Source organism: Scomber japonicus, chromosome 13 (assembly GCF_027409825.1).
Source record: "Scomber japonicus isolate fScoJap1 chromosome 13, fScoJap1.pri, whole genome shotgun sequence".
Classification (NCBI taxonomy): domain Eukaryota; kingdom Metazoa; phylum Chordata; class Actinopteri; order Scombriformes; family Scombridae; genus Scomber; species Scomber japonicus.
In genome coordinates this window covers 24,391,371-24,408,602 of record NC_070590.1, presented here as the reverse complement: position 1 = coordinate 24,408,602, position 17,232 = coordinate 24,391,371, and the positions used below count along the sequence as shown (strand labels likewise).

The 17,232-nt window shown below is 40.0% G+C and overlaps 1 protein-coding gene across 1 annotated transcript in view; it reads left to right on the top strand.

Annotated features, from left to right (window-relative positions):
- Positions 1-17,232, top strand: part of LOC128371826 (RIMS-binding protein 2) — a 56,589-nt gene that overhangs the window by 27,805 nt on the left and 11,552 nt on the right. The window contains exons 6-17 of the mRNA XM_053332205.1: positions 4,844-5,011; positions 7,079-7,162; positions 7,317-7,406; positions 7,555-7,677; positions 7,767-7,871; positions 8,109-8,159; positions 10,625-10,805; positions 11,534-11,623; positions 12,076-12,281; positions 14,469-14,575; positions 14,667-14,776; positions 14,864-15,739. Coding sequence (XP_053188180.1) covers positions 4,844-5,011; positions 7,079-7,162; positions 7,317-7,406; positions 7,555-7,677; positions 7,767-7,871; positions 8,109-8,159; positions 10,625-10,805; positions 11,534-11,623; positions 12,076-12,281; positions 14,469-14,575; positions 14,667-14,776; positions 14,864-15,739 — 2,191 coding nt within the window. The remainder of the gene's footprint in view (positions 1-4,843; positions 5,012-7,078; positions 7,163-7,316; positions 7,407-7,554; positions 7,678-7,766; positions 7,872-8,108; positions 8,160-10,624; positions 10,806-11,533; positions 11,624-12,075; positions 12,282-14,468; positions 14,576-14,666; positions 14,777-14,863; positions 15,740-17,232) is intronic.

Below are 17,232 nucleotides of genomic sequence, written 5' to 3'. Positions count from 1 at the left end.
AGACAATCAAGTCAACAGTAATACCAAAATATTTCAGCTACAGTGTTTAAAATCAATCTGAAAGTCTCTGATGATACAAAATAGGAAGGGAATACAGGGAGCGGAATTTGTAAAAACACTCAAATTATCAACTCAACTTTGAAGTGTATTTGCACTTTATATTATACACTTTACTGAATTATATTATAATAATTGTACACTTTACTATGCAGGTATGCCTGATTAAAACAGGTATGTACCTCAAAGCATCATTATAATTAGAATCATATGTTGACTTGTAAAATAATAATACATGTACAAGTTGTATTCAGGTATTTGTATATTATTCAGTTGTGTTTATATACCAAATACGTTAGAATCTCTTGTACTCATCACTGTGCAGTAATAGCATATACAGTGTACAGTAAGTGATCTAAATATATACTAAATTACTTTTACGATTTCATTTTTAATTGTTGACAGTTGGATAATTTGCAGTAATGTATTGACACTATCCCTATCATAAAAAAACAACATTAGACACACTGATTGATCTATATTGAGAAATGTATTAAAAAATGAATTTGAAGGTTTAAAGGACAGGATCACAAGTCTTAATACACTATTCACATGCGTGCATTGAATCAGTTTTTGGTTGCATACAAAGACGAAATCCCTTCCAAACACATTTCCAATGTAGAAGAAGGACAAACTCTTCTGCCTTTTGTTCTGCATCAAACTACATCCTAAAGTTTAGTTGAAGCCAATGTTAGGCTTCAGCAGACTGAGACAAATCAAGTAGCCACCCACCAAAGCTACGGTCTGTTTGTTTCCGCAGACAACATGTTTCTGCTGAATTTGAGTGGACGAACAGTAACACAAACAGACAATATTATACTTGGTTGGAACTTTAGTAGGTACCTGCTATAATTATTTCATTTATAAGAACATATTGTACAAATGTGAACAAAACCCAGTGTTCACTTTTTTTATTCAATCCTTTAATCACCTTCCCTGACATGTCAGCAAATCAGCAAATGTCTAATCATACTTAGATAATGATTTTGATACACTGATTGTTTAGTCCAAGTTATACACAACATCCTTAAAATGCAGGATGATTTATCTATTTAATGTTTAGCAAATTCCTGATTTGTTGGTTATAGAATTAAAAATGTCTGCTGTTGGAGCCAGTCCGTCTTTTATTTCACATTACATTCGTTCTGATCACAATCATATGAAAAGTATACATACATATATGCAGACAACTTAAATTCTCACTAGATCTGCTTCTATTACTACCAAGAGATAAATGAGCCCGCCTGTTCATATTGTGTAGTGCTAAGTGGTCAGAGGAATGCCACATCTCCTCATACTGTTATCACAAAAGGGCAGTTATTGTTTTTGTGCTACCTCAGATGTAGCCCTTTCAGCTCATGCTAACATGTTGGACCATTTTGTGGAAATGTAATATAATTTTGCCACAGTATGTCAGACATGTAAAATATATAATTTCTCTAAAATATAAGCTATTAGGCTGTACAACTTTACTGCCCACATTTTAGGTAAACACTAGTGAGAGAGCTGTAAAAAGTGGTTATCATTTGATGTGTTTCTTGTATATATTATATATTTTGTAATGTTGCCCTCAAACTAAGTGCTCAGTGTTAGTTTGAATGCTTTGTCTTTTAAACTTTAAAATGATTTAGTCTTGTTTTTAACAGTTATGTTATATTGTTGTACTTCTCTCTGAGCCAGTGATGGTACAAATCATAGTAATGTAGATTTCTATGTGCCTTTAACACACTGACAAGCTCTTTGAGGACTGTGTTATTTGTCCTCCACTTCAATGTGAGGGCAATGTCACTTTGTATCCGGTGCTGTTTTGGTCCACACTTGTGTACTGTCATTCTGGCATACATGGTTGGGAAGATCGCTTACGCCGAGACTAGTTGAACTCTTGACCCTTGTTTCTATCTAAGGGTTGTTCACTAACCCTTAGGTTAGCTATAGGTATCTTTGATCCTGTACAGGGTTACTTAAGAACTGCCTGAGTACCAATCAGTCACAGAGAGAAAAGCTAATTCCAGGTGGCACGCTCTCTTCATCAGCAAAATGATGCATCCTGTTTGTATTATTTGATGAAATTATTTCAAAAGATGACAGCGCTCTCTTTGTGTGTTTGTCAGTAATCAAACAATTCTCCATTATACACTTTAGACAGCAAGCCCAACACATCCTCCCTTAACTCTACCCAGCTGTTTCTCACATCTGTAGCTCATATCCCTACATCCCTCACTGTTACATTTTTCTGTTGTTCTTATTTTTCTGTCTCTGTTTTCTATGTTTTTCTGGCCATCTGGTCAACTTAACTTTTACTTACTTCAGAAATGTGTAAACATTTTATTGTATTTTATGTATGTCGTGTGCACGTGTTTGATTCTCTCACACATTCTAAAACACGAAACAAGTTAGACAATTTGAATTGTGTAGCGTGACCCAGTGAAATGACTAGTTTGGTTAAGTTAGCATGTTGGCACATAAACCTTCTGAAATGATTCATAATAGCCTAAGCCCTGGTCTAATGCTCTCTGTGACAGTCCCTTTATTCCTCACAGCATTGTATAAATGATGCATTATGTAATATTCCACCTCGGTGCCCATTCGTCAAAATGATGGCGGAATTATATCACACATCGCCTGAAACCTGATTATGTTTGCTTTGAACTCATCATAGTGAGCTCTCACACTCCCTTAATGAAAGATTGCTCTCTTAGGGGATTTGATTTGTGGACTATTAGTGATTTATGTCACACTGATTGTAATTAGATATGAAATGAACTGCAAAAGTAGTGGAATGATGATTTAAAAGGGTAGGTTTGTTCACATTGCTTAGAGATCTTATCTTGGCCTACACCACTTAGGTGTCACTCCCATGTTGGTGCACGGCTGTCGGATTGTAGCAGAGAACTCCACAAACAAGTGCTACAAGCTAATCAAGAATCACAAGTAGACTGATCGGTTTAACTGCGACTGACCAAAGACTGAGCAAAGCTGTGAGTTTTGCCTGCATGCTGGGATCATCTAGCACATCTGCACTGGAAACGGATGTGACATGATCTTTAATGCCACCCCCCAGCCCCCACAAAAAAAAGGAAACACAAACAAAAAAACAAAAAAATCTGCAGAGCATTTGCTAAAACCCTCATTCCTGTGCACTGTTTTTGTACAGGGGCCAAAGGAATTAGTGCCTCCTGCCGGCCTTTCGTCACCATTACTAACACCATCTGGTCTCCTTTCCAAAAGATAAACCTGGGATAGCCTTGCTTAACTTCAGACATTTCAACAGTTTGGTGTTGAACCATCACACTGGTTTATCAGCCCCATGCTGAGGTCTCCTGTATCAAGCTGTGTGATAGGAAGAAAATCCTACTGCATTAAGCACCTGCACATTTAACAAACAGACAAACAGAGCAGTACGGTGCCAGAAATCTTTTCACATGGCTAGTAGCAACACGTACAAAGAAATCAAAGGAGGCTTGGAAATAGATATCTTGGTGTATATAGTGTTAAATGATACCAATGAGAATCAGCTGCCTTGTAAAATGAAAGATGTTCCTCCATAGAAGCTGATTCTTTTTGTCTGTTATTGCCAGCTCACAGTTTTGTGGTTTCTTAGAATAGCAACAACTGTGCACATCAGCCAAAGATAATTTCTTTCTTCCATTCAAGTTAGAAGTTCTTTCATATTTCAATTTCAGCCTCTTCACAATATTTCTTGTTCAACAGATTACATGTATTGAGGCTGAATTGCGAGTCATTTTTCAGCTGGTCCACAGTAATTGACTTCCTTGGTATTGTATCTAATGTAAGTGTTATCTGAAGAGAAATGTTCATTTCTTTATTGACTATTCATACTAAGCATAATTAGTATGAAATACTAAACATGCATTGCAGGTAATTGCTACCAAAGCATAGTGAGAAGTCATTTGTTAAGCTACATTTCCTAGATTTCTTTTCCTAATGGGTTTTTCCCCATGAAAACTCTACAGATTCCAAGCTAATTGAAACTGACAGTCCAAACGTAACAAATGATACTAAATGTCTTCATTTGCAAACAATCCAGTTGCTTTTGGGTGTGTTTTTGTCTCATTTAACAGTATTTAAATGTCTCTGTGCAGTGTTCTTACAGTCACTAGAGAAATCCTTTCTGTAAATGTTGTGGAACTTGCGCCTTAAGTCTTGAGTGATATGTTAAGGATAAGAAAGGAGAGTGTAAAGAGGAGATCCCCTTTGCAGCACGTGGCCAAGCGCCTTTGATCCTGTTATTGGGTCATGGCCTTGGCTACACTAGCACAGTTTTACTCTGAGCATAAGTAGGTTTGCTCTAAAATTAGATGCTGATTCCTGACTCTTAACCCTTAACCAATCTCAGCCTGCCCCCCTCCACCCCCAACCCCCACCCCACCTGGATCTCAGTTAGATGGATCATACAGACTTTTAAAATAGAATTATAAAACAGTAATTGGTTAAGAAAAACAGCCCACTGTGAAACATTCAAGAAACGACATGCAGCCTAATTAGAACGGACAGCTTCCTGCTAATGTGCTGGAGTTATGTTGAAGGCTGGAGGGATTCCTTTTGGATTATTCATTGATTGTGGTTAGACCACTGGGAATGAGGCTTGCTGTTAATCCCTCTCTTACAGAAGGGGATGTAATGTTAAGTGTTACTGTACAGTGTAACAGTCATACATTTTCTCCCTTGTCTGTAGCTGGCCATGTTTTCCAGATGACAACAGCATCTTTTTAAATATCTGTAAATGTGACATGACTAACTTAAAGATTCCCCCTGCCCCTGCTAGGTTGTAGGAGAGACCCCGTGTGTGGCATTAGATGAAGCTCCATCCAGGTGTGAGAAGACTCCCGGAGAGGAGGAGGAGTCGGGGCTGCGAGTGACGCCCCCACCGGGCCTCAGCCCGACCCCCTCCCATCAGGAGGAACACACAGAGGAGCAGCACCTACATTTTCTGGTGAGTGTATCAACTTTTGATACTTCATAATAACCCGTTTTCTTTGTTTGTATTAGAGCCTGAGATAAAAATGTACTTATTGCTGCTTTCATAAGGACACAATTGCTCATGGAAGCAGTAATCTCGAGCTTCAATAAATGTCGCCGATACGCCTTTTGAATCAATCCTTCCCTCCAAACAGTCCTTCATGAGAGTCCTACACACACATACTCTTGGCAGCAGTAACTGTCATAATTGCAGGGATTGAGCTTTGCATTTTCATGTGAAACTGGAGGTTGAATTCAGTGATGTGACTGTGCTGACTGCCACTGAGGGGAAAAAAACTACGGTCAGATTTGTTATGTAATGCTGGGATTATTTTGATCTTGTCCCTTGGAAACAGAAGAGAAGCACATTGGCCTTGCTGATTCTACAAGACCATATTCCCATGCATTAGGATGCACATTTTAGAGTTAATTGATGTTTTCATTCTGATGTGAGAGAATTCATGTTTATGTCTCAGGAGATAAAAATTAAAAACAACTTGTTAAAAACAACAACAATTAAAGACAACTGTCAGCAGCATTTTGAAAAGCTTGAACATTGCATTTTTCTTTAAGTTTAGAAGGTCATCGACCATATGCAAATGAGTCACTGTATCATCTAAGAAGTGATGTGCTGCTTTTTAAATTCTGAACTCTTAAGCGCGTGTACGTGACTTGATCAAATGCATAGTTTTTGCATACTCAGCACACTCACTTCACTAAGTTGTGGAGGCCAGTATATAAATTTAAATCAGGAAGGTAATGTGTAGTTCATCATTACATCTAAAAGTGAAATGTGCACGTCGGGCTGCAGAGGGAGTAATTGAATTCATTCATTGAATTTTTTTGCATTCCTATATCCATTGTAGAGCTGATTAAATGATTGATTAATCGATTAGCTGTCAGCTATTAAATTAATTGCCACTTTTAACTTTTTTAAGGGAAAAAAATCCAAATTCTCTGATTCCAGAGTCTTTAAAATGAATATTTTCTGTGGGTTTTAGTATTCTGAGATAGCAAACTGAGTATATTCAGTTGGGACAAAACAAGACATTTGAGGACATCATTTTGGGTGATGGACATGTTTCCGATTTTTTATTTTCAGGTATTTTATAGACCAAACAACCAATCAATTAATTGAAAAAATAACTGACTGATTAATCCACAATGAAAATAATCACTAGTTGCAGCCATAATCCAGTACATGGTTAAAGCTACAATAAAAAATGGTGAAGTGTAGAGAAGAAACGCTTTATCACCTGAGCAGTGTGCCTCAGTTGTAGCAGAAGAGAAGCATCTGCTGACTCCATGAGAGGAAACACACATTAGTCTACACCCTCTTCAGGCATACCAGACAGCACAGAGTTAACACAGCACAACAGGAGCTAAACAGTCAAATCCATTCAATTGGACACACAACAAATAAACAGCTCAGTTAGCTTCACAGTCATGAGTCAATCTATGGTTTGGTGCACCTTATTCAGGCCCAGGATGTTGCGTTGTGACCGATAACTCACAATCAAGCAAATCAGACTACAGATTGCATTTTAATTATCCTTATTGTCTCGTTGTGTCATTACTGGTGAGAGTACAGCATCTCCTCCAGTCAGCTGCTGGTGGTCTGCAAATTGGCCTGTCCGTTCTGTGGCCACCCCCACCCCCCCACACACAGTCACAGTGGTAATGCTTGATTGAGTTCCCGGGGCCACGCTGAAATAAGCTGATTTCTCCTATACTGGTCCTGCATGTAAGCTGCATTTAGAATAATTAAAGGATGCTAAGCTTTGTAATACCTCACTGCTATCGTGTCAGAGGTCATTATGAAAACTGAAGCCAATGTATTCTGCAAATTCTAGATGAGATAGTTGATCCTTTGTTGGCATATTATTTGTCATTATATTACATATTGTTTTTCATGGATTTACTCTTACAGTGCATCTGTGTTTGTCCTGGTTAAAATCATGCAATGGAGTTCTAGTTTCCAGATTAAATTACAAGTTGAAGATTCGTTGTCATTATCTTCACTTTATTTTTGTTGGTTCAGGAAAGTGAGCTGAGCAAGAAGAGAAAAGAATGTGAAAACCTCGAGCATGAAGTAAAGAAGCGACAGAAGAGATGTCTGGATTTGGTAAGTGATCGTCTTGCTCCGGTATTGCCTTCTCGTACGCTCCCTGGCAGCCCTCCAGTCTGGTTTAAGCGTCGCCATAGTGGGCATGAGGATGACTTGGGACACGTGGATTTCCTCGGCTTTAACTAAATGTAGTCTTGCGGTTTCATAACAGGAGAGCCAGCTTGAGGATGAGCGAGGCAAAAATGAGCAACTAAAGGAGGAGGCAGATCTCCTCAGGAGGAAGGCACAGCTGCTCGACCAGGTCAGTGTCTCCCTGCCACGTCGAGAGTTTACCCACCAGGCTAAGTTGAGCAACACAAATGGTTTGACAATTAGAATAAACCCATTCTTTCCCTTTAAATCAATCCCACCGGTTAACCTGCTTCTCTGCATCTGTGTCGTTTCCTCAGACTCGGGCTGAGAATGAGGAGCTGAGGGAAGATCTCTCTGAAGTGACCGCTCAACACAATTCAGTTCTCGAGGAGAACCAGAGACTCCGTGCCAAACTGGAGAACCTAGAGCAGGTCCTAAAGGTACTTCCAGGGTCAGATAATCCGGATCATTTTCAATTTCACTCCTTACCATGCCACTTGAAAAGAAGACATTTTTCCTCTATGAACAGCATATGCGAGAGGTCGCCGAGCGAAGGCAGCAGCTGGAATTGGAACATGAGCAGGCACTGGCTATCCTTAAGTTCAAACAGGATGAAATCAAACGGTTACAGCGGGTAAGAACCACAGACCTTTTGTACACTCTTCATATTTGACAGCTTAAATCAAATGTTCCTTTCAGCCTAATTTTGAGGAATGGGGGGGTTTGTCCAGCAGGAGGCAACCTTTGGGCACCGATAAAGCATCATATTTTATCAGAGCAATTCTAATAGAGCTCACTGTGCTGTGAATTAGAATTTTAATGATCAAACACCCAGCATTAACTCTGACTTTGATGTCTTTTTAATCATCAGGCTCAGTTATTCGCCAAGAGGGAACATGAAGGAGTGGTTCAGATGCTGGAGGTGAGTTTGTATTGCACCATTGTGACTACTCATAAAAATTAAAAATGAAGATGTATATACTGTGCAATGCTTTTATTACCATACAGTGAAGCCCTGAGTTGCTTTCAAGAGGGTTAGGATGACTTACAGTCCCAAAGCACACACCAAGCACAAAAGAGGATGAAAATATAGATGCTCAGTGTAATGGCCTATGTATGTTTGTCTAAACACCTGGAATTTTTGTAACACTCTTGGGCCAGGAAATGTAACCGTTTGAACAGATGGCTCCTCCGCTGCCGTGTGACGTTTAATTTCACTCTCAGTGTGAGTGTAACACTGTGGATTCAAAATGAATCCAGACAGCCGCTGACAGTTGGAGTACTGATCTTTCTGATTGGCTGCTAATTTTGAATGATGAAATTAGATCCTAAAGACTTCGGACTTCCACAAATTGATGACTCTGTGTGTATGTTTACTGTCTGTGTTTCATTTTCCACACTGTGCATTTTGTTTTACATGAATTTATCCCTAAATGAATTGTATATTTTATTTTAGGAGTTGGTTCAGCTTGTGTTGCGGAGGGAGCTGGTAGAGTATAGTTGCTCCTGTTTCTTTCTTTTTTTTAAACTGCTCATTTCCTTCCTCTTGCTTAGTTTCTCTCGCTTTCTGTCTCTATTTAAACCTAAAGCATCATAGGAGAAAGTCTCTTTCCCTTGAGAGAGAGCCTGACTTTTTGTTGCCAAGTCAACAGCCTGCTTTCAGCCAATCTGTCGAGAAAAAAAAGAAATAAAAGATTATAAGGAATATATGTGTTAATTTAAAAGGCAGGTGTGGACTGCTGAGGGCCAAGAGACATTCTGATGATGCTTGTTCCCAACAGGATTTTATTGCCGACCTGGACTCAGACTGCTGTCTTTCTACTTTATCCATATGTTTACTAAATGTTTCACAAGCATGTGTTTACTTTTGTATACCTCTTTTTCTCCTTGTGCTATTTTTTGTGCTAACCAGAGTACACTGGACTGCATGCAGGTACTGTTAACATTTAGCCTGCTTGATCCTCCAGACCAGATTTTTAATCTGTCATAAAACCCTAGCCCCTGTGCTGTTGATAGAACCACCAAACCCCACTTACTTTTATCTCAATTCTTCAGAGTGTGAACATTGACAGAACAGCCTGGTCTGTAAGTCATTTGTGTTTTGTGCGTATAATATAGTTAGAGGCAGGAGTAACTCCCCCCTTCAATAATTACCGTAAAACCATCTCTCATAAATGCTTCATGTGGCCACAGAGGCCCTTTTTAAATGCTGATGCCATTTTTTTCTAGGTTATCACAGTGTGTGTAAATCAGGTCGTTCACAGTTATCGCTCCCAGCTGCACTCAGCACAGTTAATAATGCTTATCGTGCTGACTAGTTATTTGATTCCATTATACTGAGGTTTCCTTTGCATATACCCAACACTGAGGCAGATTGCTGTGTATAGTTGAGTATTTATAATGTAGAAGTGATTACTCAGTGTATTTTAGTACATGACCACCTTACCTCAGTGTGTGCAGCTAGATAACGATGTAGCTAGATAACTGTAGAACCAGGCTTTGCGTAGGTAAGAGCTAACAGGAAATGTTGTTTGAGACAGTTTCGTGTACAGGCTGCCAGGAAACTCCCACCACAACCGGAACTGAAATCAGCCCAGTGAGGCTAAGACAAAAACCTCTGTAGTGTTCAGGCACATAATTCTGCTGTCTAGTGGCTTCGTTAAAGCGTATGCAGTGTAAAACAGAAGCACAACATGTACCTTCTTATAACCTATACTATCTATCTCACTCTGGTTTTTACTGCTGTGTCCCATATTACCAGAAAATGACCTACCTTTATTTCCCTCCCCTTTTACTTCCCACTGATCCTGTAATTCATTGTAATTTGTGTTTGCAGCTTGAAACAAATGTTTCAGTGACAGTTTATATGGTCTGTCTTGCAGAAACCTGACTTTATTGCAATTTTTCATTCTACAATGCACTGCTTATGCATACATCAATGATAAATGTTTTCCATAATACCTTAAGTGGCTTTTTAGGTATAAAAAGTGTTCTGCATGACACTGACAAGTTATAAAAAAGCTTATCTTTGTTTACTTTTACAGGGTTAGACCCCTCCTCATGACTGAATGTGTTCCAATTAATTAATTTGAGGTTAATTAAAGCAGAAATCCACCTTAAAACACAGCCCAGTGTTCACATACAAGCCTTGTAAGCAAAGCTGAACTCACTTGTTTGTGTATTTAACAAAGCACATTCATTAAAAATGTGTGCACAAGAAAAGTAAAAAATAGCAGTTCATCACTGTTATATCTGAAATCCCTCACAAATGAATGATAGCCTATATAAAGGTGTAGAAAGGTGGATTTGTCTTATTTCATGTCACAGTTCATTGTTTAGATTTTCACTGCATGCCTGTTCTCCATGTTTGTTACGCGTCATGTGTAGTCAAAGGTACGAGACCTGGAGGAGAAATGTCGCAGCCAGAGCGAACAGTTCGGCTTGCTGTCCCAGGAGTTGGAGAAGTTTCGACTGCAGGCCTCGAAGGTGGACCTTGCTGGCTCCAGCCTCCTTAACAATCCCAGCCTGTCTGTTCTGACCAATGGGATGGGCCTGACTACAGAACGAGGTAAACTCCACCAACACAAGCTTTGCAATTGAGTACTGTACTTCAGAGGATTCTTTATACTCTATATATTTTTGAACAGCAGTCATTTTTTGAAGAGATTTCACAACAAAGAAATAGTCCAAAATGCCGCTGTGACGCAAGCTATCTCTCTTACTTTATCTTGTTTCACTCTGGTAGTCCAGTCTGGTAGTATTTTAACCGTAATTCAACTTCCACGTATGTAATCTGTGTTAGTATTTTTGGATTCTTTCAGTTCCAAAAAAAATTATTTTTAAAAGCGGAATCATTCCTTGACATGCATGCATGGGCAATATAGACGCACAGCATCAGTCCCCAAAATCCTTTTTTAAACTGCAGGGATGCAGCTGTTCAGGTTTTAGTATTTTTTATTATGTGTAAATAGTTTCCTTTTAAACAGTAGGGGTTTATTAAATGATTGTTTTAAATAAAATTAGAAATGTATACTAGTGTGTATCCTTTGTTCATGAGTAAAAAAACAACAGCTCTTAATTCTGTGTGTGTGCGTCACATTTCAGCTTATTCTATTATGGCATGAATTAAAGGTGCAGGAGTTTTAAATTTCTTTTCACTGAACGGAATAGAATATCCGTTATAATGTAATCCCGGCCACAGCTGCCTTAACCAAAACAACAGTCGAAATCTTTGCTGCAGCATGTGTCCGACAGATGTATCCAACCTCTTTCTCCTGCGCTGTTCATGTGTTTTAGACTGCACTGGTGGCTCATGGGATATGGTGTCTCTGAGTGAAATAGCCTTCTGGAGTCTCGAGGGAGGTGACACTCTCTCCTGCCCTGAGGGTAATGATCCGCTCGGTACTCTCTGTGTCTCCGTTACTCATGATATGTGTTGGATACTGTCACAAAAGCACGGCATGTTCTAACCCGTCATCTCACTCACACCGTCACAGTCCAACGCTGTAAACAGAGCTTGTCTGAATTTCTCACAATCACATGAGGGTCATTGCTCATGGGCTGAGGTGAGAAATGTCTGTGGACTGTGGAACCGGTTAAGCCCCTTAGCGGTGCAGGTGTGACACAAGGAGTGTGACCCCTGACCTCAGACAGATGGAGGAAGGATTTTTCTCCACTGTTTAATCAGCCCGGGTTCAACCTTGAGCCTCCTGCATGTCAACCAGTGACCTCACCCACCTAGTTGCTCATGGATTCAACCAGGCTACCAGTGAGAGGGCTGGTGTCATCTATTAAAGCTGTGGATTATTACATTATCTTCCTCCCCTCTCTCCTGCTAGATGTTGCTGCTGCGCTACGGATGGGTGCCACCCCCCACGCAGCAGGGCTCTCCAGGGTGGAGCGCTCGCCTGTCACCAAGCACCGAGAGCTGCCCACCATCAGCGTTAGCAAGTCAGGCTCATCCTCCAGCAAGTCAGAGACCGCACACCTCACCCCCAAGTCCGACACACACCTCAGTCCACACAAATCAAGCCCAACACATGAGGTACCAGCCATGAGGATGTACAGTGCATCATTCTATGTCAGAATTCATATGTTTATGGTTGTTTTTTATTTTTTTTAATTCAATTTTTTCTTAGTTGTCATTGAGAGAATATGCTATCACTACTAGGGTATTATTTGGAAGTTGAAGTGGCAATTTGCTGCTGGAAAAATGATAAAGCTGATGCTAACTTTTTAACAAGTAGTCCACCGATTTAGCGTTGCACTCCTGTAACACTGTCAGACTCATGATGAGTAAAAGTAAAAAGTAGTAAGTAAGTAGAAACCAAAAAAAGATCAGAGTTGACGCAGCAGAATCAGAAATATCCTCTTTTCTATTCCAAGTAACCCTAATTCACAGTACAACACAACCACTGACAGTTTGGATGCAGGTTTTTTTATGCTAGTAAAGGCTAATGTAGCCTAAAGCTGCTAACAGAGGTTTGGTAACCTTCCTTCCATGGCCTGATCTACCATACCCGAAACCTTGGCAAGTACCCTGAGGCCCTTAAGCAGAAAGGGGCACTCACTGACAAGTGGAAAAAAAAATTGTTGGGCTCTACAGAAATACAACACAAAACTTGATCCATTCTCTTTATGTTGATAATTATAGTCGCTTTTGGAAATCTAGTATGTCCACAATAAAATATGGATTAAAAGCAACAGTGTATTGTGATAAAATCGTAATAAAATAAAAGTTGTTTCCAAGAAAGTTAGGGTTCATGATTGACTGTCAATTTGAACGCTGGGCAAGTGAGGATTACTTAACAGACCACAATGTACTGTAGGTAGGTTGTTTCAATGAGTATGCAATATTGAAAAGCCCAGCAAAAAATGTTGCACATATGAGTAGCCTAAAAATGAAGAAGAGGAGTATGACGTGGGGGAGCATGACGTTCAGTGCCTAAGGTCCCCTAGGGGTTCTAATCCAGCCCTGCTTGCTTCTTTCTAACTTCACACCCCCACATTTTTGTCATTTTCAAACTTGTGGTCTTCAGCCCCAGCTGAAGCTGACTCAAGTGACAACACTTGAACCAATTTATCAGAATTTGTGTAACTTCCTCTGGAGCTTTAACTTTCTGACATACACAGTAGCAGTGGAGTTTTCTTTGAATATTTGGTAGCCGAAATAGTTTTCTTTTTACTCAGATTGGCAGTTTAAAGAGTGTTCATTTTTTAAGGTTTTAGGGTTTTGAAATTGTCCTTTGGTCTCTTGATGTTCATTGAGTTTATGTCCCATGCTTTCTTTGTTTTCTCCATGGTCAGATAGCTCATCAAGATTACCAAGACAGCTACGCATGAGCACATTGATTGTGTGGATTTAATGGATTAAAAATCCCTCCTTAAACTCTCTGTCATCTCACGCGAGTACAAGCTATAGCTGAATCTGCAAGAGCTCATACATGCATACTAGAGGTTATTTGGATCTGCCTCCAGGTTTAAGTATTTTTTATTGTGCCATTTCTCCAGAAAGTTAGTGTCTGGTTTCACATGACGGACAGGTTGGTGGTCTTTTCATCTAGTCACCCGTCTGCTTACAGTTCAATAAAGCTCATATTTAGTGAGATAATCCACTCGCCACTGTGGATTATGAAGGTTATACAGTAGTAGTTGTGAGTGATTATCCTTAAAATGGTTTTCCCAGGGAGCTATGAATATGCCACATCTCTTATTGTATTGTGTGTAACCACTATGAATGGAAATCAAACTGCAAATCAGGTATCTCTCTACATCAACAAAAAGTAAATGATTCCACTTACAACTTACAACAATATTGTACACAGCATTTTATGAGAGCAGTTATTTGTGGTAAATGATAATTAGATCTGTAGTTCTGTATTTAAATCTATTAGTTGAGTAAAAACTGCAAACAGTCATTTACAGTCAAACGTAATGGTTCCTGTACAGTCATTCAAGCAGTCATGGCCTTTCCAGATAACACTTTTCATATAACACCGAATTGAATAATAATCCACCATTATTAATCACAGGTTTAAGTATTGAGAAAAATGTTCAATTTATTTTAAATAATCCTTCAGATATATCAGTATGTGACACCGATGTCTGTTAGAATGTGGATTTATTGTGTTGAATAAAAAAATTAAGTAAAATAATTTTGTTCCCTTTTTTAATTCGTCTTTTAATCACCTTAATGTTGAATCATTTCACCATCTGTTTATGGCACTCTCAGGTGGACACTGCCAGTGAAGTAGAGGAGCTGGACATTGACGTTGCCCCGGCACCTTTCATAGCCAGCAGAGGAGCTGCAAAGCTTCAGGTTTTTATTGCAAGATACAGGTAAGCATTATACTCAGACAGAAGTCAACTCACTATGTCAAGAGTTTGTTACTATCAGATGAAAATAACTTTCTGCTAAATTACCTTTCAGCTATAATCCTTATGATGGCCCCAATGACAACCCTGAAGTGGAGCTACCGCTCACTGCGGGAGAATACATCTATGTGTATGGAGACATGGATGATGACGGCTTCTATGAAGGTGAGTTTCAAGTATTTTTTTTTCTACATCTACATTTCATATTTCTGTGTGTACGTGGTCTGAGGTATTTACTGTGGTTGCTTGCAGGTGAGTTGATGGATGGACGGAGAGGGCTGGTCCCCTCCAACTTTGTGGAACGTGTATCGGATGATGATGTCATGAGCACTCATCATCCAGAGACAGGGGACATTTCTCACAACTCCCTGCTAGACAGCAGCCTGCACAGTGCCAGCCACCAGCATCACCTCCACATAGGCGTCAGCGCCTCAGAAAGGACAGAGGCCTCTGCTGCCTCTGGCCCTGCCTCAGCCCCCTCAGATTCAGCATCGGCCTTGGCTGTCCCAGCCCCCCTCACCAACGGCCTGGACTTGGATTTGGAGGAGGTGGGAGTGGACATTGTGCCTTACCCACGTAAGCTCACCCTCATCAAGCAGCTTGCCAAGAGCATCATCATCGGCTGGGACCCTCCGTTGGTGCCGGCTGGGTGGGGCAATGTGTGGAGCTATAATGTGTATGTGGACCAGGAGCTGCGGCTCAATGTGCCCTTCGGTTCCCAGACCAAAGCAGTTCTGGAGCGGCTAGACATAAACCTCAAGGCCTACCGTGTGTCAGTGCAGAGCCTAACAGAGAAGGGCCTCTCAGACCAGCTGCGCTGCAGCATGCTTGTTGGTCGGGACGTTTGTGTGGCACCCACACAGCTACGTGTGGAGAGGATCACCGCCACCTCTGCCAACCTGACCTGGCTGCCCAGCAACAGTAACTATGTGCACATTGTGTCTTTGAATGAGGAGGAGTGTGAGCTGGTGAAGGCTGGCTGCTACTCGCTGTGCCTCAATAACCTTTTGCCCAGCCTGCAGTACACAGTCAAAGTGGAGGCACGGCCGCACCGCACACCATGGGAGTTACCCGTGGAGCGACGTGAACACAGAAGCGCTACAATCACCTTCAGCACACTGATGGCAGGTTAGTATTAGATCTAATATCAATGTTCTCAAAGGATGCAATGCTCACTACACTTACATAGAGTCGATGGATCATGAATCAAGAATAATTTTTCCCCATTTAAAATTAAATATCAAACATTTAAGTTGAAAACAATAAGTAAAAAGCATTTAAGACTCAAATATTTGATTCAGATGAAGAGTTTTGGACAAACTTTTGGAGAATCTATTAAAAATGGTTATTGCAGCCTGAAGTTAGTCCATGAATACGGCCAATGTCATTGGGTCATTCAGTCATTCATTTTATCAACACAGCACCCCACAGTACCACACAGTGTGGCAGTTTGAAAATACATTATTGTCAGAAAATGTATCATTCACACATACTTTAATCACAGGGAAAGAATAAAATGGCTGAGCCCTGAAACATTACAGAAATGTCACAGAATCATAGAAATGTGACTTAGTATACCCGAGTAGAAATACAGTAGTACCACACAAGCACCTCCTGATGTTCTCCAGCAAACCTTATGATATTTTTACAGTAGCAGCATTAAAAAAACACAGTCATAAAATGAACCTGTATTCATCTACTAAAAATGTGTGTCTTTTCAGTTTTTTGTGTAAGCAAGAGATCCCGGATCATATGCAGCTTACCAAATCTTTGTGTGGATGATAAGTTGACGAATTGTCATTTTTACCATGTTATGTGGCCATGGTGTTGGTGGTGATTGAAGTTTTCTACACAGCTGCACTGTTAGCATGTGCCGCATACATTGTTGAGGTGGTCACATACACTATTTTAAACTGTTCAGTGTGTTCAGTCCAGCTCTTCACCTTCAGTAATATCACTCAAATGTGTTCTTCAATTAATACCAAATGTGTGATATCCTGCAAGGTTAAGATAGTAGAGATGGCTCTGAACCTCCCACACAAAGTCATCAGTTGATTCATGAGTACAGCTTTTATGAGCTGCTCTGAATCACATTTCATCTATTAAATAGCCAAAATACTGTGGCACTGAACAAATTCAGTGTTTCTAAAGGGAGGGAAAACTGGTAACTTGATTCGTCATGACAGTTGCTCTATCACAATTTCTGATCAAGTGTTTATATGGTGACATGATTCAGAAAGTTTCAGATACTTGGTGTTTTCCCGATCTTCAAGTGCACTTTGCCCATTTGTTTTTGATTTATCTGCCCTTGCACAAGAGTATAAAGGGAAACTCAAAGAATTCAAATTCCCTGCAAAAAGGGAGCTTATTGTGCTTAGTGTTCATGATGAGTTTGATGAGTAATTGATGGAAATCCCCAACAATATATGTGGTCAGTTTGTGGTTTCATATTGTCATTCTGCTCCTGCCAATCAATGTTTTTTTGTTTTTTTCAATAATAAACCATAGAGATGTGTTATTGTGATCAGTGTTATATTGGATATGAGTTGCATTTCTCTAAATGATCATTCAAATTTCCTTAAGTTTCATGCCCACAGTCTGGGAACACAGGTATATGGTTT